Here is a 26,024-nt window from a genome sequence, read left to right as displayed (position 1 = left end):
AGAATGATGACAGTGACTGTGAAATGCTCAGGGAGATTAAAGAAACAAAAACAGAAAACTCAGTACTAATGGGAGATTTCAATTACCCCCATATTGTCTATACAGGTTACCTCAGGAAGGATGCAGAGATAAAATTTTTAGACACCATTAATGATTGTTTTGCAGAGCAGCTAGTCCTGGAATCCACAAGGGGAGAGGCAATTCTTGATTCAGTCCTAAGTGGTGCACAGGATCTGATCCAAGAGGTGAATATATCTGAATCACTCAGTAATATCAACCATAATGTAATTAAATTTAACATCCTTTCAGGGACAAAACTACCAAAGAAACCCATCACAGCAGAATTTAACTTCAAAAAGGGGAACTACAAAAAATGAGGATGCTAGTAAAATAGAAACTAAAAAGAAAAGTCACAAGAGTGAAATTCCTGCAAGATGCATGTAAACTACACTTCTACCTCGATATAACGCTGTCCTCGGGAGCCAAAAAATCTTACCGTGTCATAGGTGAAACTGGGTTATATCGAACTTGCTTTGACCCACCGGAGTGTGCAGCCCTGCCCTCACCAAAGCGCTGCTTTACCGTGTTATATCTGAATTCGTGTTATGTCAGGTCGTGTTATATCGGGGTAGCGATGTATTTTAAAACACCACGATAGAGGCTCAAACTAAATGTATACCCAAAATGGAAAAAAAAAAAAAAAAAAGCCAGAAGACCAAAAAAATGACACTGGGTCTAACCAAGAGAGTAGAAGAGGTGGTTAATAACTGGAAGTCAAATCCTACTGGGAAAAATAGAAAGGAGTATAAACTCTTGCAAGAATAAAAACATAATTAGGTAGGCCAAAAAAAGAATTTGAAGAACAACTAGGAAAAGGCACAAAAATGAACAGCAATTTTTTAAAAGTATATCAGAAGCAGAAAGCCTGCCAAACAATCACTGGGGCCACTGGATAACTGAGGTGCTAAAAAAGCTCTAGAGGAAGATAAGGCCATTACAGAGAAACTAAATGAATTTTTTGCATGAGTCTTCACTGCAAAAGATATGAGGGAGATTCCCACATCTGAGCCATTCTTTTTAGGTGATAAATCTGAGGAACTGTCCCACATTGAGATGTCAGTAGAGGAGGTCTTGGAACAAATTGATATATTAAACAGTAATAAATCACAAGGACCAGATGGTATTCACCCAAGAGTTCTGAAGGAATTCAGATACAAAACTGCAGAACTACTAACTGTGGTATGTAACCTATGCTTAAACCAGCCAACCAGATGAGAACAGGATAGTAATGTAATGCTGATTTTAAAATAAGACTTCACAGGTGATCCTAGCATGCCGGTACAGCTAACTTCAATACTAGGCAAGTTGGTTGAAATTATAGTAAAGAACAAAATTATCACACATATATGAATACTGTATGTTGGAGAAGAGTCAACATGGCTTTTGTAAAAGGAAATCAAGCCTCACCACTCTATCAGAATTTTTTCAGGAAAACAACAAACATGTGGACAAAGGTGATCCAGTTGACGTAGTGCACTTGGACTTTCAGAAAACCTTTGACAAGGTCCTTCAAAAAGGCTCATAAGCAAAGTAAGCAGTCATGGTATAAGAGGAACAGTCCTCTCATGGATCTGTAACTGGTTAGAAGACAGCAAACAAAGGGTAGGAATAGATGGTCAGTTTTCAGAACTGAGAGAAGTAAATAGTGGTGTACCCTGGGGGGTCTGTACTGGGACCCATACTGTTCAACATATTAATAAATGGAAAAGGGGGCGAACAACGATGTGGGAAAACTTGCAGATGATACAAAATTACTCAAGATAGTTAAGTTTAAATCTGATTGTGAAGAGTTACAAAGGGATCTCACTAAATTGGGTGACTGGACAACAAAATGGCTGGTGAAATTCAATGTTTGTAAGTGAAAAGTAATGCACCTTGGAAAGCATAATCCCAACTACATATACAAAATAATGAGTTGTAAATTAGCTGTTATCCCTCAAAAATGAGAACACAGAGTCAAAAAGTTAAGAGAATGTTAGCAACTATTAGAAAAGGGATTATAAAACAGAAAACATTGTGATATGCCTCTGTATAAATCTATGGGACAGCCACACCTTGAATACGGTGTGCAGCTCTGGTTGCCCCATTTTGAAAAAAGATCTATTAGAATTGGGAAAGGTACAGAGGACGACAAAAATGATTACAGGTATGGAACAATTTCCATATGAGGAGAGACTAAAAAGACTGAGACAGTTCAGTTTAGAACAGAGATGGGGGGAAGGGAGAGATATGACAGAGGTCTATAAAATCATGAATGATGTGGAGACAGTGAATAAGGAAGTGCAATTTACTCCTTCACATAACACATGAACCAGAGTTCACCTGATGAAATCAATGGGCTGCAGTTTTAAAACAAACTATTTAAAACAAATAACTACTTCACACGACACACAGTCAACCCGTGGAACTTGTTGCCAGGGGATGTTGTGAAGGCCAAAAGTATAACTGGGTTCAAAAAAGAATAAGATAAGTTCATGGAGGATAGGTCCACCGATGGCTATTAGCAAAAATGGTCAGGGACGCAAATCTATGTTTTGGATGTCCCTAAATCTGGGACTGCCAGAAACTGGGACTGGATGACTGGGGATGGATCACTCAATAATTGCCCTGTTCTGTTCATTGCCTGTGAAGTATCTGACACCGGCCAGTGTCGGAAGACAGGATACTGGGTTAGATGGACCATTGATCTGATCCAGTACGGTCGTTCTTATGTTAAATCTACTCAGCTCAGTTCAAGCTACTAGCTAAAACATTACTGAGAACTGCATTGTAGGGCAGCTTTTTCAAGGACAAAGACACATTCAGAATTCCATTCAACGCTTTGAGCGTCATGACATTTACGCTTACCTGGTAATGGGAATAGTGCGTTCCTGACCTCCTGCAGCGCCAGCAGTCGTCTCTTTTTGTGAAGTGGTTGGGCTTGACTTTGTTTCACTCAGTTTCTCATCCAGAATTTTCCCAGTGCTGTCTTGCTCTTTGCCTGACAGCAAAACAGGACCTGTTAGACTAGTTACATAGGAGAGCAAGGCCGAAACCAAGGGTGCATCTTTGAGATCAATTTCTGCTCTGAGTTCCAGCAGAACAACCCATCAGACTTCAGTGAGGTTCACTCACCATAACTAACAGGAGAATTTGACCCTTTTCAGAGGACTATGTAAAATGAAGTGTTCTCAGTGAAATAAAAATTATCTACGTTTGAATATGACTGACTGGGCAAAAGCATCAGGATTTTTGTTGTGAGCAAACACCCAGGCATGAAGAGGAAAGGTACAAAGAAAATTTAAATAGAAATGAAAAAAGCTCCAGCATGTGTGAAGCAAACAAGTTGATCAATTACATACATTCAAGGGAAATAGTCGGCTGAGTTTGTCCTCCAGCTTGCAGATTGAATGAAAATGACAAATTTTGACTCTTGATAAATTTCAATGCTTCCATTAGTAGGGTACACCAACAATTACTGGACTGATTATCTACTTACACTGGTGTAAACCAGAAGTAGCTCCAATGAAGTCAATAGGATTATACTGATGTAAAACCAGTGCAAAGGAGATAAAAAATCAGGCCCTAATGTGTGCTACTACTGTAAAGAGGGCCTAGTTCTGATGTCACACCTTTTACATTGTTATAACTCCATTGACTTCAGTGGAAGTTCTCACTTACACTGCTAGGAGTGGGAGCAGAATAAGGTCCAGAATCTCTTTACCAGAAATATTACGAAATGAAAAGATGGGTGGTTTCTTTAATCAAGATGTTTCCTCCAAAATGGGCTTGATAGTCTATTCCAGCAAGAACTAATCGCCTTGTGATATGTACCATCAGGGTTACCTATAAGGGTGAAGAATGCCATCTCCTGTGTGCAATGGAAGTGTGCAAAGTGCAGAGGAAGAGAAACATTGTCATTCTTTGGTAGAGTGGCTGGGAGACCATTAGTGATGGCTTGTATTGGAAAGAGAAGTGACTCTTCCTAGTAAGCTAACTGGGCAGCTTTACTAAAGAGCACCGTTATATAACGGCATCCAACAGAAGACCACAGTTCATCGATGAGTAGGAGCTTCATTCAGAAGACCACAGTTCATCGATGAGTAGGAGCTTCATTCAATGCTTTCTTACTACCAGTGCTATTGAAATATTTGCCTTCTTGTTCTTATTCAAAATCAGGTGATCAAAGGGACACATCAAGATAATAAGCATCTATTTCTAAAAACCACATACTCATGTTAATAATGTCTTAAGTCATTGAAAATGAAAGAACTTTAAAAATACTTAATTTACTTTTTCACCTTTGTATGCCGCTGGTTTCCTTCTTTGCACTTCCCTGAGCTACTGTCAAGGAACTAAACTATTCTGTTTCACTTTCTGCTTATAATCATTTTTTTGGTTCTCCTGCATTGGCAGAATGCTACTGTTTTGGGTTTCCAACACTGCAGAGGAAAGACTTTGAATAAGTAGCAAACAAACATTTTCATGTAATTTATTTTGTTTGATTCCATGAAATGTTTGCACTCTCATTATGTTGTGTAACAAAAATCTAGATTTGGGGACTGAAAGCTACTTGACAGTGTCCCTTTAAGATCACACTGGATAAAGAACAATTATGATGACTTGACACAAAATGACAATGGGTTACACAAAACGGTTCTGTAGTTATTATGGCAGCTAGTAAAGCTGAAGAATGAAAGGGCTGTAGTATTCATCAGGCTCTTTACAAGATTTAAGAAGCGAAATGTATTTACCATTTTTTTAAAATAACATACAGTAACACAAACATGAAAGCTTTTGTTCTCTTTGCAAGACATAAATTTACTCTAGTTATACAGAGCATTATTTTTACTCATGAAGAAAATGCCCCAAATTCCATTAGGGCTACAATGTAAATCAAATGCAAATAAATCCTTAATATCCTTCTAGCCTAAAAAGTCTGTAGCGCTTAGCCAAGGCATGTCAGGTAGAAAGGCCTGAATCACCATGTTGTTTATGACAGTAAACATAAATAATATATTTAGGGTCTAAAATTCAAGATGACCCCACACTAAGACCCCAGACATGGAACCATCCCCCATCCATGAACTTTGGGGACGTTCAAAGTCCAAACTCAGCTTCAGATCCAAATTTGCAAATGCCCCCCATTTACATCACGAGCCCTGGTCTGGATACCTCCACAATATGTGGTGAATGAATTTTGTATCTTTGACCCCTCTCTGTTTAGAACACAAAGAAATACAGAATTGAGAAGAGCTTCATTTTTTGGTCTGGGCAACATTTGTGTCTAACATCCATGGGATGTTTCCCAAACTCAGCCCAAACCTACCAGCACTTTGGGTTTGCGTGCTGACTTCATGAACTATCACAGGATGTCTATTTTCTGTATCTGAAGCTGTGGACTCAAGAACTCCAAAGCCACCAGCCTTTCCTCTCATGCTTGGAGGAAGAGTCACGTGCAGTGATGTGGAATCGACGAGTTTCTTCAGGGCCATCCTTATCTCCTTATCTGCACGTTCAAGTGAGGCCCGGACAGAATTCTCCAGCTCTGACTGGGGTGAGACCTCTCCTACAGACAAGAAGAATAGCTTTTCTCTCTTCAGAATAAAAAGAAAAGTTCAGTATCGATCGACCCACAATGTAATTCAGAGCAAACATTTGCATTCAAGTTCCCCCCCCCCCGCCTTCTGCAGTACAGAGCTAATGTGCAAATGTTTATTTTCAGAAAGATGGAGTCTAGCTACACTTCACAATGAATGTCCAGTAGACTCTGCTCATCCTGCTGAAAATGGCTCAACACACTATGTACACTCACATCTTCTCACTAGATGCGACGGAATTTAGGTGATACATAGTGGTGGAGGTGACCAAACTGGTGACTCAACCTAGGGAGGATGAGTGAGAGGAAAAACACACAGTGTTAAGTTAATCAGATCAATAGAAGGAAACCTGGCTTGACCTCCTGTGCTAACGGTGTTTTGTGCAACAAAACTGAAGCTATTATTTTAAATTAAAGCTATACCACTTGTTTCTTGCATGGAGAGAAAGGAGGAGTGAATGGGTTACAGGATGACTTGTGCATTGAGAGAGGAGAGAGGTAAGGGTTTGTGTCAATGTTGTTACCCCATCACACTTAGAGGGGCATGGCTGGGGAGCATGTGGAACTGTCCCCAATGCAATATTTTGATTATTTATTAGCCTGTGATATCATATTTAATGTTACCATTTGCCTCAGGGATACCCGAGAGAAGCAGTGGACTTTGCACTATGGAACATCTGAGAGTTATTTTTAATTTATTTTTATTAGATTTGTTTCTAAAGCAACATGCCTGTGCAGCACACTGCAGTGGCTGGGCAGTATCGCGCGGCAACACAGGACTTAAGGGAGGCTCTGTGGTGGAGCAGCCCTTCAGAGGAAATGTAGAACCCAAGTGTCTCTGTTGCTGATGGCTGGTCTATGAAATTATTTGCTCAGTGGCAGCAGAGTATGGAGGAAGACATGGTGCCTGGCTCAAGGAGCTCACAGGCATAGGCAGAAGGTATAAATCTCCGAAAATAGCCAATATTTTTCTCACTCATTTAAATTGGTTCTCAAGCCCAAGGCTCAGTCTCTGAGCAACAGCTGAGTACATAGTGGAGTTTCCCTTCACAGTTACAACACAATCAGTATCTAACTCAGTTTAAATCTATGAGATTTTATGGGTATGACGAGCTGTACAAGTGTTTGCAAGGTGTAAAAAAAGGGACAGGCTCTTCCACCCCCCAGGTAAATGCCAGAGGTCAGTCAATGAACCCAGGAGAAGGCTGGACACTGTGTCTGCAATTTGACTCCCATTTTGTAAGGCACGCTGGGATGTCTCAAGTGTAAAATGAACAATGCAAACCAAATGATTATTTACTCCATGTTAAGGTTGCCTAACAGTTTTTATTAGAGCCATCCATTTTCAGTTGCTCATAACTTTGTTATTCTAAATATACTTCTCACCTTAAAATAGAATTTTAAAAAATTCTGTTCCTATGAAACTGGTGCGCCTGTGAAAAAGAATAATTTACAGGCATGCCAGGCATCAATCCTGATTGGTCACTACACAATGTAGACCCTACACAGAATGATCTATAAATGACAGAAGGGCCAATCCTACAAGCCCACTGGAGTCAATGTGTAAGGACTGCTTTCCGATCAGGGTGAGAGAAAGAGAGAGAATGTTCTCATGCATGAAGTAGGAAATACGATTACTAGTTTTATCGGACAAGCAAATATTGTTACCAATAAATATGACTCCTGTGGAATGGAGAAAAAATTAACTGTGTTAAAAGCAAGATGGTCGTATCACCAGTATCAATAACTCTTTACCACTAATGGACTGTACCAAATGTCTACATCTATAGAATCCTCACTGGAAAACATCATTTTCTTCAGTCTATCTTTTCCTGTGAAGTTCTCTATGCTTCATTCATGGGGAGTCCCAGCCCATGAATTCAATTGTTTTTAGTATTGGTCAGGAGTGCAGACGTGTTTTATTTCATATTCACAGAAGAAGAAACACTGTAGCTTTTGTTCTGATTCTGCTCCCTTCCCCTCTTAAAGGAAATTAATAGGGCAACATGAACTTTAACACAAACCTACAGGAGAAAAAAAGGCAGGTCCCACCTTGGGTCAGCCCTCTTTGATGGTGTCACCTCTTAATTTCTTTTTAATTTTCTTCATGTGAGTATAGTGGTGATGAAAGGTGCTAGACCTGCAGACTGAAGCCCTCTGTTTACCCACAGGACAGTCAAGCTCCCCTCGATTGCATACCATACTGCCCCACCTGTGTGGGTTAATACTGATCTGGAAGCACCATTTCTGAGACTACCCACCAATTAGTGTAATGTTGGTTTCAGCACCCACCTGTAAGTGAACTGTTATGAAATGAGTGAAATATACTTAGTGGTGAACATTGTCCCTTTAGGAGAAAATTTACTCTGATTTAAGTAGGATTAATTTCACAAGGATAATTAAACATGATCAGACATAAACAATGGACACTGTAGACAAAATGTACCCAATTCTTCAGCAGCACAAGCTTAAATCTTCTTACCTCACTGCCATGTTAGCTTGAGGGATAGCTTGAGTGTTGTCCCTAACTTAATTTCAATGAACACCCAAAAGTGTCTACCTCCAGTTAAATGGTGCTTTACACTTAAGCTAGCTGAATCATGGGAGCTGCTGGCTAATAATGCAGTGGGAACTCATCTACTCTGTGTTGCTAATACAAACACTCTGCACAGCAGGAGTGCTCTGCAATGTGACTGCTCTCACTTCAGCGAGGCTGACCCAAGAGAGTTTACTCTAGTGCACGTAACTAGAGCTAACAATGCAGTGACGACAAACTCTTAGTGCACCTTCAATTTCCTGGTTGTAAAACCCTGAACTATTTATTGTAAACCTTAAACCTGATGTGTCCCTTTCAATGCACTGTACATTTAACCTGATAACGAACAGCAGTAGCTCAAACATGCTGAAGTTCAAATTCAATTCAGAGAAGCCCCAAGATGCTGACACAAAGTTCCCAAAAATTCTTCACTTCACAAAACTGTGTGAAAATCTCCCTAAAACAGGCTCTCTCACAATACTTCAGCACTTTTGTAACTCAAGTGCAGTAGCCCTGAAATACATGAGTGCAGCTGGGGTCCCAACTAACTCCTACTGACGCTCATGGATTCTCATTAACTTCAAGAGAGAACCAGTTACCATGAAGAAACAAAAACACAGAAGCAAGTGAGATCAATGACAGCTGATGCAAGACATTTATTGATATGCACTAGAGTATCTAATAACATATCTTGACTTAGATTTATTTTAGCTTTTTGTCTCTCAAACAAACTGAAGTTTCCACCTTTTTCACACCCTTTGCCTGTGAGAATTGCAGTAAAGCATTCTTTGTGTTAATTTTAATACAGTGTTATATCTTCATCTACAGGAAATAAACCCCCACACATATCCTTAGTTATCTACAAATTTTAAATCACTTACAAGCATGCTTTTTAACCTCTAGGAAAATACTTTGAAAATAAACATAAAGGACTTTTAATATTTTTTTCATTTTTTAAAAAATAGAGTACCATGACAGGATTTTCAATTCCTTTTTCACTTATATTTTTTGTTTAGATTTCCAAAGAAAATGTAAACAGATGTTATTTACTTTTGGTTGATCAACAGAAATATAAGTATTTCTTTGCTACAACCATTTGAAGTGCAACTCTACTTTATTACCAAAGTCATTACTAAGCAAAAACCAGGTCAAGAGAAAATTAACTCCACTGTATATCTTGACAGACCTAGATCTATTTTATTTCTGCTTAAAGAGGGCTATGGGCTAAATTCCTTTCACAGTTGCAGCTGTGTAAGTTTGACTTCAATGGAGTTATTTTGGATTTGCATCCCAGTATCTGAGATCAGAATATGGCACAATAAAATAGAAATATTTTCAGTTCAGAAATATTTTCTCTCCATGTATGTCTGTTACTCAGGGGCGGCTCCAGGCAACAGCACGCCAAGCATGTGCCTGGGGCAGCAAGCTGGGGGGTGCTCTGCCGGTCGCCACGAGGGTGGCAGGCAGGTTGCCTTCGGTGGCATGCCTGCGGAGGGTCTGCTGGTCCTGCGGCTTCGGCAGACCTCCCGCAGGCAAGCCACTGAATCCGCGGGACCGGGGACCTCCCGCAGGCAAGCCGCCAAAGGCAGCCTGCCTGCCATGCTTGGGGCGGCAAAATACCTAGAGCCGCCCCTGCTGTTACTCTTCAATGTACAGTAGTGCAATATTTCTCATAAGTGATGAACTAATATATAGCCATTGTATAGCTTAATTATAAAATATACAGTATAAACCAATGAGGTGTTATGGAAAAAATGATAGTACCATAAAAGAGGTTTTATTTCTTTCACCACCTATAGTCACTGAGAAATTTTCAAACTTAAAAAATTTAGTGCACGTTTATGTACAAAATATACCCTTTAGATACTGAAATGAAAAAGAACATTAAATTACTGAATTGATTTTAGCCATCACATGTTCCAGGTTCAGCTGTTTAAACAAGAATCGTAATTTTTTTGAAGGCACCTTTTTTAATTTAGATGTACCTTTTCTTTAGGCAGTGCTCTGCAGAACACTGGATCAAGTTTCACATTATCTAGTTAGGTAACATCAAGACTGAAAACATTGGCATGTGATGTTCTAAGAGAAAACTCACTTAATCCTCTTTAAGATGATTAGCAAGCAAACTGTCTCTTAGCATTCTTCTAACATCCTGGTCTGTACCATACAGATAAAAAGTATTATTTTTTCTAGCAACATTACTACGTGACTCAGCTTATATAAGGTTTTGTTTCTTTTGCTCATATCTTCTGTCACATAGACAACGTCAGACATGCCGGGCCAATTCCTGGTCCTATTGGTATGTCTATACTGCATTTAAAAACTAATGGCCGGCCCATGACAACTGACTCAGGTTTGTGGGGTTCAGGCTGACGGGATGTTTAACTGTGGTGTCGATATTCAGGCTCTGGCTGGAGCCTAGGTTCTACAAGTCTGTGAGGGGCCCAGAGCTCGGGCAAGCCCGAACGTCTACACTGCAGTTAAACAGCTGCTTAGCCCAAACCTTGAGTCAGCTGGCACAGGCCAGGGGTGGTTTTCTAATTGCAGTGTAGACATATCCATTGAGAACAATGGCAAACTTTAACTGACTTCAAGTGAGACAAGAACCTAGCTCTAAGAACTAAGTCTTATCAAGGAACTGAGCACCTTCTGAAAGTGCTGTGCAACATCAATTTTCACTGAAGCTAGTGATAGCTGAGGGTGCTCAAGACCTCTCAGAGGCACTCAGCACCTTGCAGAATTATACCCTTACTGGATTAGCCACCATCATGCATTTGAGATCTCTGTGTCAAAGCTCTAGAGAAACACACCCGTCTATGACAAAGGGTGACCTCTGCAACATAGCTAATCCAAAGTGGCTACAGTATAAAGGTACATCTTGCATTGATAGTGTATTCAAATGGCATAGTTCGTTAGAATCTCATAAAAAAGTTGAAGCACAACCCCCCAGAATTTCTGTCAAATGTATTCTTTAAACAGTTGTGTCTTGAAGAGAGTTTTAATTGAATTAGTACTCCTGCAATTTTGGTATGGTTCATAGGTTAGCAGATTAGGAAACTTTATCACTAATGGTGAAGTTTAACCATTAACATGTACGGGAGACATAATTAACCATTCTACTCACACAGTAATTGTTCATTTATGAAATAATTTATTTGTGGTTCTACACGTTTTTAATCTGGATTATAGATATTTCATTAACTTGTCCATTCCTTTAATCAATACTCTTTTAAGTTTAGATAACGCAAACCTCTATCACAATTTAGATGATTTATAGCGTTACTGAACTTGAATAAAGAATGCAGAGCCATAGAAATGCATACATCTTAAAAGATTAAAAAAAGTAGTTGATTAACAATGACGGCCTTTTTTAATAAAGGTGGAATGCAGTTGTACTCAAGGAGTGAGACTGGGCTCTGTTGAAGTCAATGGGAGTTTTGCCATTGACTTTGGTAGGGTCAGAATTTCACCAAAAATGTTTCAGCGGTCTCTTAAATCATAAGTCAGTAGTGTTGCCAAAAAGTGTAGTACCTTCTATAGGTTTCACTCTCTGGAAAATATATAATAATAATTTAAATAGATTGCATATCCTAAAAGGTTTATAAACACATTTTTGGTAGAGCTAATTTGTCCCATCAGCATTTAGTAAAAGTAAAGCAGTGCAAACTCTTTTGCTGGCTGTCTGGCATGTACAGTGACAGAAGATATGCTTACATGAAAGTATCCTCCCTTCTCTTGATTGCTGGGCGGTATTGCCAAGCTGAGATACCTTAGATGTCTCACTACTGAGTGACTTCGCAGTCTGAGAGAAGAAGTAATTATTAAACTTTCGAAGAAAAACATGCTTGCTTATTTATATTTTTGTCACAAGTAGAGAGGCAGGTCACTTACTGAACCTGCCTCTCACCACTTCTCTATGGAATGATATGCTTTCACCAGCATCAATTATAAACTGAACTGATAATAGAGTGTTCCCTTTAAGACTGGAAAAGCTCTACATATCACAGTCTATAAGTTTTCCTTCAGGTATTTTTCTTTTAGGTGTTTCCCTATAATTCTCACCACCAATTTCACCCACTCTAGAATGTTTTGGTTTGTTTGTTTGTTTATGTATTTTTTATGTGATTTTAAGAATGCTGCTTCTATCTGCTCAGCTTTGGGAGGGGTCTTCCGTGCTGATGTGCAACATAACAGGCTCGCCAATAGTTCCATAGCTGAGGGTTCTTGTGGAAACTTCAGTTTTAAAGCTGGACTGTCCATTGTCTGCTGACAGCTGGACTCCGGTACAGAAAGATGGTTTCAGTTTGAAGGAAGGTCCAGGTGAGGCTGCTGCCACTGCTGCATGCACACCAGGGGTGGCTGCTGCAGTGCATGTCTCACTCACATGGAAAGAAATGTTAGATGGACCCACGGACTGCGCTCCTGTTACTCTGGATGCGGTCATGAACATTCCTTCAGGACGGTGCTCTTTGAACTTGCTGAAAAAGCTTTGCCTTGGTTTAGGAACAACAGGTCTCCTGAGATTTAGCAACACAGGCTGCCCCACCGTCGGTTCATTAATTTCTGTCTGGAGCACAGAGATCTCACAGGGTTTGTCTTCTGTATAGTTTTGATCATCACATCCATAGGTCTCACCTTCCTCAGGAAAGTAATCTTCAAGGTCTTCCAGAGTTAGTACTTTTCCATTGTGGGTCAGGATTTTGGGATCTCGGTTGCCAAAGTCATCCGTCTCTAGCTCCTCTGGCTCATCAATTATAACACTATCTTCCTCTGGAAGATCCTCATCTTGTACTGTGTCAGGTACACCCCCTTCAGCAGTCCAAGACTTATCTAACTCAACAGCTTCTTCCTTATCCCCTCGGCTCACCGGTGAAGGTGGAAGGTCAGGCTCACCTGTATCAGCTGTCTCCAAGCTAAAGACAAAGGGTTCACCCACACAGGCAAGCAGTGGGGAAGTATCTTCTGAAACATCGTCATTGCTTGCTTCCTGCGTGCAGCTCTTTCCGTCAGTCCCATAGTCAATGAATGAACTACTTCCTAACTGTTCAGACCCACATTGAGAACTTATGTCTTCTTCACTGTTGACTGCAGCTCCTTCCTGGTCAGCTCCATATGCAAGGGTCGGGATGTTGACATCTGAAAGACTGTCTCTAGGCAGGGACGACTTGGCTTGCTCCACTAATTTATTGTTGGAGTTGTTTGTGTTTGGGTCATCTTCAGAGGAATGCCTAGGTTTTGGGCCAGGCATAGTGAATGTCAATACTCCTGAATCATCTTTTTCTGGCTTTGCTGGGGAAGCTGCTCTTTTTGTCGTAGGCTTGGGTGATTTTTTCACCTTGAATTCAATTATTTCCTCCACTTCGACCCATTTGGGTTTTTGTTCTTCCCCCTTGGTTTCTACGACAACAGCTCTAGCTGCTGCTCCTTGTCTGTCCTCTGGCTCTGTCACAAACAGCGTAGGGATGACAGTCTTCCGTGTGGCCTCTGGTTCATGCCTATGTATAGGCTGCCTGACCTTTGTCACATAAACTGGCTCTGGGGTCAGCAGCTCTGATCTTGGAGAGCGGGAGAGAGAGTAACCTGAAGGAGGACGGGCGGGAGACGTCTTTCGCTTTTGCTTTGGGGTCTTCACCACAGTTGTTATCGTTTCCTCTCTGATGACAAAAATGGTTGAAATGGAGTTTGCATGAAGCAAAAAATCATTCTGGGATCCACACTCCCTCAGCATACGCCCATTGTGGACAAAGCCACCAAGGTGGAGTTAGTTTTGTGAGCACTCAGTTTTGTGAGCATTTAAGTTTCAGAGGGACACACACATACTCAACTCACTTTCAGAATCAGGTTTTCTGTCAAGAGAGCTCTGCACTGTCCCATCCAAATGGTTTCCAAATCCATTCACACTTGGAGTGCACGGAAGCACACTGAGTATGTCCAGCTAAGGAGCTCTCTTTTAGATGCCTGCTATATTGCATGCTGCTTCACTGACTAGTATCAATGATTTTCTTAGAACAGTAACAGTGTTACTTTGCAGTCATATAGCAGTTTCATCCAAAGATCCCAAAGACACTCAACCCATTTTCCCTGATCCAGTCTCCTTGGGTAAAATGCTGGAGCCAGTGAAGTCAATGACAAAAATCCCATTGACTTCAACAGGGTCAGGAATTCACCTTTTATTTATAAATGTATTCTCTCTTTTTGTACCTTAAAGTGAATGGTCACAAAGAAAGGGTTTGTTTACCTATCAATCAATAGCATGGATCACAGATCTGCATTTTCACACACACAAAAGCAGTGTTAGAAGTTCATTAAGCACATGGGGGAAGCCAAGGAAAGGAAAGACAGTTGAAATATTTCCTGAAGAAGCTATTCATGCCAAGACATTAGTATTCCCTCTTGCCATGTGTGTGTGTGTGCGCACACATTTATTTTTCTCTTTATTTTTACAGTAAAAATGATGATTGGCTAGCATACTGCACAAAACCTGATCCTACCCTCAGTATGAGTTTTACCTACGAAGTACAGGATCAGGTCCCTAGTGCATGTTCACTATTTCTCAGAATAATTTACCAGCTTTGCTGTAGATATGGTGAGGTGCCCAGAACAACAGAGACTCCTGCACATTGAGGTCTATATTATCTACACTTGGATACATACACACTGATGTCAATGGGATGCGCCTATCCCAGGGCAGAATTTGACCTTAAACATGCTGCAGTAGAGATTGGGATAAATATCAGCTTCCCCTAGACTTCTCAAACAAATCAGTCCTTTTCCCCTGACTTTTTCCTGTAGACGTAACATTGAAAAAGCCACAAGGAAAGCCACATGTAAAAATGTGCATTTCAAATAGCACAACAGCCTGGATTTAAAGAGTCTCAGCCCCAAATTTAGAGGTGGCTGATCCAGGTGAAACAGAAGAGACAAAGCCAAGTTTGTTTTTCATTGAGATACAGTCTCTAGCATTGAGCGCAGAGCCAGAGGCCGAAAGGGAAGCAACTGAAAGATAAATAAAAGAGGACTGGACCCAGGAAGCAATGAGTATGAATTTATATTTTCAGCCTCACTCCCCAGCTACACATGGCAGTTCCACGCCTCAGTCTATAGCAAGATGGGCCTGCTGTCACAGATTTATGCATTAACTTGCTCCATGTTGGTAAAGTTTGAACATTGCCATCCTCATAGATACATACTTAGGGCATGACTCATCTCCCATTGAAGGCTTCATTAAGCATTGGGTAAAGCCCTCAGAGATTTAACTCAGTATTCTCTGTAGAATTTACTTATCAGGACCTTAGTAATCAGTTTACTGAATGGCATTTTGTGTTGGTGGAATAATATTTAACAAAGTGTATTACTGCTGGAGAGAATGAGACAATTTAAAAAGGAGAGAACTAGAACAAGATTGCTGACATCACCAGATGACCGAGAAGAAATCCAAAACAAAATGCTTTGTCCTTCTGTCTGCTGATATATTGCAGCAGAGGCTCACAAGAGTAAAAGCTTTAAACTTTAAACTGTTGCATGGCCTGACGCCAAGCAATCCCTGGAAGAGCAACAAGGACTCCTTTTCTTGGGCTACTTCTGAATCTGTTATCTAAAACTGTGTCTTGGATAATCTCTAGCTAACCCACTGGTATTTCACACACGGTACACAACCATTTGGTACGGACAGTAATGCTAGGGGTTCTGCTCCTTGCAGAAGTAAAACTTTAGCACCACTGCCCAAAGAGCCCAATCTAGCTGCCACTGAGGTCAAAGGAAAACAGCAAAAGGCAGCACCTCTTCCCCACTTTACCCATGTCTGTCTATTGGCTATTTAGTTTGAAGACTCTTAGGTGCCTGGATCTGTTGTCTTACACACCTACGTGGAGCCACTGGTACTCAATGTGCTATATACATGAATAGAAGACTATAAGAATATACAGGAATAATAAAACAAGTAAAAGCTGGCATTCAGCTTTTGTTTATATGTATATTTCAGCTGTTGTTTCATACAAGCTCATCATAATTTAACAAGGCTACAAAGAATTCAATTATTAGTATCTGCTTTCATGTCCAAGCCATGAACTTGCTTCTAATAATGTCACATCTCATGTTATTGAGCCAAATTCCACCTTCTCAAACTCATGTGCAATTTCCTTTGACGTCAGTGGGATCTGTGCTCATATAGCTGAAGGAAGAATTTGGCCCAGACTGAGTCTAAACGCTAGTGTTCCTGCTTTTTGAGAGGGATGAGAACATTTTTCAGGTTGTTACATTTTATAACACAAAATACCCAGAATTCGGATGGGATGGGAATGAACACACCTGCACGGCCAATAAACACAGGCTTGTTATTGGATCATGCGTAGGCAGCAAGTAAAAACGTGACTGTTAAAAAAAAAAAAAAAAGCACTTACATGATGATGGTTTTCTTGGGCACTTTAGTCTCTTGTTCAGTGACTACAAAGAAAACAGTATGAACAGCATGGGGTTAAAGAAAGGCAAAAGCTGAAATGATTAAATTAACTTTGTTAAGTTAATCAAGAGAAACTTGAGTGAAAAAACACATGTATCATCCCATCCATGCTTTCTGTGGTTATCTGCAGTGTTATCCTTAGCGTCTCTGATCGGTACTGGGGATTCCCAATGTTGCCTATGCGAGGAATGGTTTTGAGCTGATGTGGATTCTTATGGAGACAATGTTATAAAACGAAAGGAACTGTTTTTTCCACCTTGATATCCTGGCATTTGTCTTTGGAAGATCAAAACTTCTGCAAGATGCCATGTGAGAGATCATAATCTGACTCTGCAGGGTATATTCAGCAGAGCTGGAATCCTTTGACCTATGATTGTCATGTTTCTGGAAAAGGAGTTTCCTGGACTAAATAATCAGTCAGTTTTCAGGCTTCTGCAAACTGGATTCAAGATCCAAAGTTATCAAAATGAAAAAAAAAATCATTACAGAAAACTAGCACAAAAAAGCCCCACAAAATGAGAGTCCATCTATATGCCTACAACATGAATATGTCTGCTCCATCCATGCATATTAACTCTGTATAGCTCTTTATCTATGCCCCCTGGATAAAATACTGCTTTAGAGGTGACTACATAAAGATTTCAGATAGGATAGATTAATCAAAGATTTTTTGAAGTTAGAGATTTAATAAAAAAGGAAAAGCAAAGAGGTATAATGCTTCAAAAGCTAATAGAGATTTTCATCATTTTCTCTACCAATTTGCTGGTACAGCATCATGACACCATATGAACTAGCCTGTATTTAATGCACTCAGAACTACAGGTGGGATTTTGCAAAACAAGATCCCAAGCTCCATTCTTTGTTCAGTGACAAGTTAGTGAGCTTCTAAAAGGCTAAGTTTTTCTCTGAATTATATTTCCAGCAACCAGCTTAAGAAAGCAAATAAGCTCCAGTATTATTATTATTTAGTTTGTATAATTAAAAAAACACTTTAAAAGTGAACTGCAAAATTTTCATTGTAGTTTTTCAAAGAAAGCTATTTATTGTTCCAAGTCATTATCTGTATAGTAACAATGGCTGCTGTCCAAAAATTACAGAGATATCACAGATAGTTCCTGTTCAAAATACGGGGTGGGGGAATCTAATCTCTGATACATCTTTTAAATAGTTAGCAACATATCTATACACTAAAAAATTCAAAATATATTTAAATTATAAGACAAGATATTTGAAATTTAATTCCACTGTCAGTTAATTTACAAGGGCCCTATCCTGCCATTGAGCTAAGTATGGAAATCCCACTGAGGTGAACGAGAATTTTGTACAGAAGTTGATGTCAATATTGCATGTTTTCTCTGCTGGAGTGCTAGTTTCACGAACGCCTAAAAAAAAAGAGCAGGTGGTTGTTCCATGCTGTCTTCCAGTTTCTGTTAAGCAAACACAGATGGCCAGATTCTGCTCTCAGTGACACCTATGTAAATCTAGATTTTTTTTCATTAATTTTCAATGGAGTTACACTACATTTACACTGGTTTAAATGAGACCAGTTTTGGACTAGAATCTAGAATTTGGACTGTAGCTATTAAATATAGGAAGAAATTATTTTCAAATGTTTTGTCTTCAAAATTCAATACAATTTTAAGCCTAGATATATATTTCATTAGTAACTTGGAAAGCTTTTGAAACCATTGAAAATTTGCTTTACATGGACGTTGGACTGGGCCTGTAAACAGTATTTTGCTTTTGCATCCAGATCAGACATGTTCATAGAATCACGAACCCTTTAAGTCAAGATTCCCAAATAGATAAACAATTTGCATATAACAGACTAATAGAAATACTCCTCCAGATGGGACCTATTCTTCTAATTCCAATAGGGTTACTCCTGGTTTAAACCAAAGTAAGCAAATGAGAATCAGGTCCAATATATTTATGAAGATTAATTAGTGTGCAATAGATATACGATGTAAAGCAGGGGCTTGGACTAGATGACCTCCTGAGGTTCCTTCCAACCCTGATATTCTATGATTCTAAACAAATATATTTTATGAGGTTCTTTTAACAGTTATTGTATGTTGAATACCAGTTGATCATTAAAAATGTATTTAATGAGTATCCAAAATTGTCTAACAGAAAAGAACTGTGTCAGATGTTCAGTTAGGAAATATCAATAAATGTGTGTCATTAGTAACTGGTATTTTATTGAACTGCACCTTATTAAACCTAAATTAATACACTGCCAAGCCTAAATACACTGTTCTCTGGCCTTGCACACAATGCCCATTATCAGTGTCTGATCTTGCACTCCTTCCAACTGACGACAGTTCCAGTCGTTCTGTATAACTCCCAACTGGTCTCAATGGAGATTCTGTACACAAAAGTTCTGCAGGACTGGGCACAAGAGTGCCAATCATAAATTAAATGGGGTATAGGGGCCCTAAATATTTAAATTAAAATTTTAATTTAGTGCACGGCAGTTTATATAGATTCTCCGAGGTCTGATAGGTTCGCAGCAATCCCGTATGAAGGCTAGAACCACATGAAAGTAGGATGAGGGAATTCGGGAACATTCCTGCATCAGTACTATTTGTAGGATTTATCATTTCAACCTTTTTGTAGCATTTTAGAAAAACAGCTTTGCAAAGCAGGAGATTCTGATAAGCAGATTAACAGCTCTAAGCATTAGGTTCAGCCAACGACTCTACGTTTTTGTTAATATGTTAAACCAACAGCTCACACATCATGAAAGGATTATAGGAATGTGTTTGAAGGCAAATAGAACCCTCATAATTGTGAGATGCATGAAATATGATTTCCAATGTGATTTTTATTACAATCTGTAAATTCCACCTTCTCCCCCTCTGAAAACCATAATATTCCATTGCGCAGGACGCACTGAGCCTGTATATCAAGAAAGATGATTACTGAATTTTCCTGATCCTTGGTGCTAATTTTACCAATTAACACATAATGTTACTCATTATTTTTTTTGTTTTTTACAAATCTACCATCAACTGTTAAATCTAATTACACTGCAGACAATTCATAAACAGAAAAGAATTTTCTAAACTGCTTTGTATGAAATACAAATATTGTACTTTTTCTCTAAAGAAAAACAACTGGGCTGGGAAAAGCAAAATTATAGCTTTAGAAGCCTTTACTTGGAAACAATACTGTGCGTTTGCTATGATTGAGATGTTCTCGTGCACAGTACAGTGCTGAACACATTGCCAGCCCGAAACTAAATATAAACATCAATAATAATAGCAAATTAATAATAAGAGAAAATGAAAAAAATAATAATATCCTGACGTTCACCCTAAAAATGGAACTATTAAAAAGTCCAGGGAGCGAACCCACATTCTCTAACTCTTGGGCAGGTCAGTGGAAAAAATAGAACTAAAAATACTTTGTACTTCTACAGCTATCTTGCCTTTGAGAATCTCAGAACATTTAATATTATTCTGTGAGACAGGTATTACCAGGTAAACTGAGGCACAGAGTGATTAAGTAACTTGCCAAAGGTCTTGCATGGAGCCAGCCGCAGAGATAAGAATGGAACCCAGGAATCTAGATTCCCATTTCCCTGTTATAAACACACTCCATCCCGTGTTCACTCTTCTCCAAAAGCTTGCTTATTTCCACGTGTGCTTATGATTATTCCTGCTAATAAAAAGCTTTCCATTTGTCATCTCCTAGTCTGTACCATGCCAGTCAGAGATGATGGGAATTCAATAACTTTCAGAAATGTTGCAGTTTTGTTTTTAAAAGTGAGCTGATTGCAAGTTAGTGAACCTGGGTTGAATAATTTGCTGTATTACGATGTTAAACATGAAAGCTAGAGTCATGGCAAATCCGCATGTCTTTAAAGATTTGTGACATCTAAATTAAGCAGCAAGGAGTTTGGTTGCAAAGCAGATATTCAACTTGAACTCAGATAGAAAGGTTATCTCTCTCTCTCTCATTTTAACACTACAAATAATTGTGTGAAAGTCCTAAAATTCTTCCTGAATTTGGATTTCTGTTTTTAAATCAGTTCTCAGTTGACTTCAACGCAGTGGCCAGGTGCTAGCTGAGGGCAGAATTTAACCCTACACATTGCAGGCTTGGTGCCTGGATTGCTAATTGCGCACAACAGGATTTACCAATTTAATACTGTGAGTAATAAACAATGTTTGGCTCAGTGAAATAAACAGAGGTAACAGTACAGAAAAGCAAGGAAAAAAACAATGGCAACAAAAATTTCTGTGAGAGTCACAGGAAGAACTGGCAACAATCACACCATACAGCCAACTGCAAACAACTATTAAAATAGGTAAAACTCTTAAAAACAGTGCTGGTGTGTGGGAGTGGGCCAGGCCCAATGCCTGCTCTCCAGTGTAATAATATCACACTGTGATAGCTTATCTTCCTGCTGAAGTCACAAACAATAACATTGCCACCAATACGCAGAATCATAAGGATGGAAAGAGATAGCTCTCATCAAGTCTGTCCGTCCTTCTGTTCTTTGCCAGGGGAGCCTAGCTTCCCAGCAGATATATCCAGATAGATTACTGGATGTTATATAACCAATAGTGCTTTCCTCAGTTATACGTATAAGGCTAAATTCATCTTTGGTGCAACTCCATCGAATGCAATGAAGATGTTACAGGGATGACTTTGGCTCATTTTAACATTTTGCTCTGCAAGGCCCTGACCCATCTTTCACTGACTAACCAGAGTTGGATTGGGACTTTATTTCCTTTGACAATGCCCAATAACCACTAGTCACAACCAGTATCTCTCCAGTTTAAACAACAAATTGTTTTATTTCACAGTACTTCAGGTGCTCCTAGGCAGCTGCCGTGTTAGATTTCTTCAATCAACACCACCAAAAAAATTATTTTACATGACCTATACAAATGAATGATATAAAAACATAAGTAATTCCCAGGTGAATTTAAATGCTTACAATGCTATAAACTAAACAACACTTTTAGTGCAGTTTTGCAATTCTTACTTTTTATTATAACATTTTCCTCTAATTTGCTTTAAATGTTAATAAATTGCAGTTTAGCCTCCTACAAGGTGAATGCAAGATATGCCACTCTGGTGGTGTTTTGTACATTTTTATCAGCATTCTGGGTTCAACACATTCACTCCCTGAGTAGGGCATATTATGGAGACAGCACCCCTCCAGCCAATTAAGTTATGATATTGATAATCCCAATAAAGTTCTCCCCTGCAGTCCTCAATGATATGATCACCATAATACAAGGCCACAAAGGAAGTGAGCATAAAGCAGAGGAAAATAATTATGTGAGTATGTATGAGATTACTGGGATTTCTATAAGGATTCAGAAGCTTAGGGGAACTAATGAATAAATTCCAACTTTTCTAGGTCATTAGAAACATAATGATTCCAAACAGGCTAAATAAATGATAGGCCTGGACACTAATCTGGGTAGCCTATGGTTTCTGACTCCAAATATTAACACTAGCTTCAAGGCAAACGGAATTGTCGAGAGTACGCTTTCTCCCAATCATGGCCTGCATTGAAATCCTGAGTGCTGGCAATATTCAAACGTTGCTGCTTTGCACGTCCCATATAGGAATGTTGCTTAAAAAGGCTGATGAAATGGAATGAGCCCCAGTGGAGTGTAGTTAGCCCTCATGGAATGGAGACCATAGCAAGATCAAAGCAAAGATTGATGCAGTCAGAAATCCAATGTGAAATACACTGAGCTGCAACTGATTCTCCCTTGAGTCTTTCACCACAGGCTACAAAGATTCTGGGGCAAGATCTGAAAGATTTGTATGGTCTATGTAAAATGCCAAAACCCTACAAACATCTAAGGTGTGAAGCTTTTCACCAGCCTTGAAAGTATGAGGTTTCAGGAAGAATATTGGGAAATGAATAATCTGATTAAAGTAGAAGGTTGATACCACTTTTGGCATAAACATAGATGCAGCCTAAGGGAAACTTTGTCTTTGCGGAAAACTGAGAGCAGGGTCAGCTAAGAGTGCTAGAAGTACTGAGACTCTCCTAGTAAGAGGTAATTGCTAACAAGAATGTTGTTTTCACTGATAATAGTGACAGGGATGATGCTGCCAGAGGTTCAAAGGGGGGAACCCATTAAATGGGTCAAAACTAGATTCAGATCCCACAAAGGTCCAGATTGGACATGAGAAGGTGCCCATTAACAACACCCTTTAGAAATCTGGAAGCCAAGAGATGCAAAAAGATAGAAAAGTCATCCGCTACAAAGTGTTCTGCACAGACAGATGCCAGATGGACTCTCAATGAACTGAAAGGCCAGAAGATTTTAGATGCAGTAGGTAGTTCAGTATGTGTCTAATCACTGTGAGATTTGGTGGAAAATGGTGAGATTCTGCCCAGATCAAAAACCTTTTCCATTTCACTCCATTTCCAGGTCACTCAGGTGGAATCCATTCTGTGGCTTACCAAGACCGCATGGCCATCTCAGGAGCATAATCTCTCCTAATTACTCAACCAGAGATCATTCATGTGGTGAGGCAGGGAGATTGCCAGTTGGGATGCAGAGACATTGGTTTTGACCCAGGAGACTGTCAACAAGGGGTAAAGTTATGAGTGACCAAATGGAGAGTCGGTATAGGTACATGAACCAATACTATCTTGGCCAGGCCGACGCTACAAAGATTATGGTTGTCTTGTCTCTTTTTAGTTTTTTGATCACCCTCAAAATGAGAAGGACCAGAGGCAATGCATACAGCAGATGGCTTGACCAGGGAAGAAGGAAGGCATCCATGACAGAGCCCAGGCTGTGGCCTGCTCTGAGGCAAAACTTCCTGCACTTGTTGTTCAGGCTGGTCTGTTACTGAATATTCCAGACAGAGATGCCTCATTAGCTGGGGCTGGCTTTGTAAGAAAAGGTTCCTGACTAACTGTGGCTATGAGAGAGACAAGATATTCAGGGGCTGCTCATTTCTCTGGCCACGAGAAGTGTGTCGTCCTCAAGAAACGGTAGGCTCTAGGAAGATGACTCCAGATGGCGAGTTTCTTGCCTTCCTCCCATGTTGCTCTCTCTATTCTCTAGTGCTCTTCTGTAACAAGGATTACAGACCTGCATACAGAGGTGCTGGAACAATTTTTATAGTGGGGGTGCTGAGAGCCATTGAACTAAACTGTAAACCCTGTATATAATGGAAACCACTTCAAGTCGCCAGGGGATGCGGCAGCACCCTCAGTACCCCTAGTTCCAGCTTTTATGCCTGCATATGGCACATTGTTTGAATCCTGGGGATTTCTCCATACTAAACCCGCAAATGAAAGAACTAACTATCTAATAAACTAAACTATACTAAACTGTCTTAAGCCTAAACTATCATTAGAACCATATACATTTAGAGCAATCTCTTTCTAGAAATCGGCTAACTGAAGCTAAAGAGCCACAGGGAACTCCCAACTCTCGCCACAGAAGGAACTCAGAGGGAGGCAACGGCCATGCCCCTTTTATGCCGCCAGCTCTGAGCATGAGGGAAGCAGGGGGCATGCGCCCTCTGGTGGTACTGCTGGCAAAAGTCTCCAACTTGAGTGCACTGGATGCACAGACAGCTATGGTGGGATGTATCTATGCACAATCACTGGAAGGAGAAAATAAGTTCCGTAGCTGTTTGCAAACCTCTGACATTCAATGTTGCCTAAGCACAGTTATGAAGGGTGTAGTTTGTATTCTTTATATATTTCTGGTAGAAAAAATTCAAAGAACAAGATAACTTAGGGTAGCAGCCCTCTTAAGAAATGAAGAGAAAGACCTCTCCACTGGAGTTCTTACCAACTTAAGCTAAATAAACAAACCAAAAACACTCCTAAAAAAGGAATGGATTCCATGAACATGTGATGTTTAATATCAATGTATCACTTGCTAACAGGTAAATTAATACCTATTCGCACATGTGCTTGGAAACCCAGCTGATCCATCAGCTGTATTTCTTTGATAATTCCACATATTCTCATGTGTCATTTTAGGAGGCCAATGTATTTCTGCTGGGCTTTAGTTACTGAGCCCTGTCTTTCCTCGGTGTAGCTCATATCACATTCTGCCTCTAGACTGAAACACCACTATTGCTAGTTCAAATGGAAAGAATTAAAAAATCACCAGAATCAGTGACAGCAAAATAAACGCCTGGCTTGCTCCTCCTTTGCCATTTAATGCATTCCACAAACGTTATATAATAAGATAATTCATGGATTTCATCAGTTTGGAAATCAACTAAGTATGTGATGGGTATACGTGATCTGCAGTGTACGCATACACACATACGTGGACATACAGACACGTAAGCTGACAATCAACATGAATAAGACTGTATGATAAGATGGCAAATATATTCAACCCTCAAGAAGAAGACTTTAGGGTAATTCAAGGGTATACTTACAGAGCTGGCAAAGGGTCATACCTTCTATAGTAATGGCTTGGTCTCCTCTCTTCTCCTGGGCCAGTAATGCTGCACTCTGCTGGCAAAGATCCGCTCCACTCCTTGCTGTGCCTAATCTGTTCATCAGCTAACAAGAATCAAGCAACACTCAGTAAAATGTAGGATACTTTTATACAGTCAATCTCCACTTTACCCTGCTGCAGCCAAGGCCATATGTGCAATACAGGACTGCATAAATGGCTCAACTGAATCCAAGGGGCAAGATTCAAGCAACTTCAACAGAAGTCAGCTGAATCCAGCAGTAGAAGAATCTGGCCCTTGGGAAATATACTCATGAAGCAGATCCCTTGAGTGTGCACATCTCAGATCAGTGCAATTTATGTTACTACTTTACTACTAAGGATTTACTACTGACTTACCACAAAAAATGAAGTGCAATTTCTTTTTTCAAGTGGTTGAAATTGAGTAGTTGATTTGCAATCTACACTCAGCTCTGACTCTGCTTTCCAAACTGCCTCATTTTGATATTATTTGATGAACCAAAATCTCAGGTCAGCGTATCCCCAAACAGTTGGGCCCATCCCTCCCTTGTTTTGAGCTTCTTGGTACGTTGCATATGACACTTCAGATACAATAACACTCAAAACCTGTCCCCACAGAGAAGAAATTCTTACATTATGATGAGCCAAACAGCAGCACTTGAAATCTGTTTGAACTTACCTCACATTCATAGTGTCCTATGTCCTCCTTAGAAGCATTTTTGATCACCAAGACTAACACGCCACTCCGTGGCTCACTGAAAGTCTGGTATTTATTAACATCTGTCAGCAGGGCACCATCTTTATACCACCTGTGCACGGAAAATAGTGAGTCTAAGGCAAAATATGACATTTCAATGAGTCACTTGCCCATCAACCTAGTGGGCAGAGCAACGCACTCCCAGGTGGGAGATACAAGTTTAGGTCCCACTTGGGCCTCCCACTTTCTGGATT

The 26,024-nt window shown here is 39.8% G+C and overlaps 1 protein-coding gene across 1 annotated transcript in view; it reads right to left on the bottom strand.

The window, feature by feature from the left end:
• Positions 1-12,296: 12,296 nt before the first annotated feature.
• OBSCN (obscurin, cytoskeletal calmodulin and titin-interacting RhoGEF) overlaps positions 12,297-26,024 on the bottom strand; it is a 255,381-nt gene continuing 241,653 nt past the window's right edge. Inside the window, exons 102-105 of the mRNA XM_075062167.1 lie at positions 25,753-25,882; positions 25,054-25,159; positions 16,574-16,616; positions 12,297-13,828 (exon numbers count right to left, since the gene is read on the bottom strand). Of these exons, the coding sequence (XP_074918268.1) occupies positions 12,325-13,828; positions 16,574-16,616; positions 25,054-25,159; positions 25,753-25,882 (1,783 nt within the window). The 3' untranslated portion in view covers positions 12,297-12,324. The remainder of the gene's footprint in view (positions 13,829-16,573; positions 16,617-25,053; positions 25,160-25,752; positions 25,883-26,024) is intronic.

This window comes from Chelonoidis abingdonii, chromosome 2 (assembly GCF_003597395.2).
Source record: "Chelonoidis abingdonii isolate Lonesome George chromosome 2, CheloAbing_2.0, whole genome shotgun sequence".
In the NCBI taxonomy this organism is placed as follows: Eukaryota; Metazoa; Chordata; order Testudines; family Testudinidae; genus Chelonoidis; species Chelonoidis abingdonii.
This window is presented reverse-complemented; position numbering and strand designations above follow the sequence as displayed.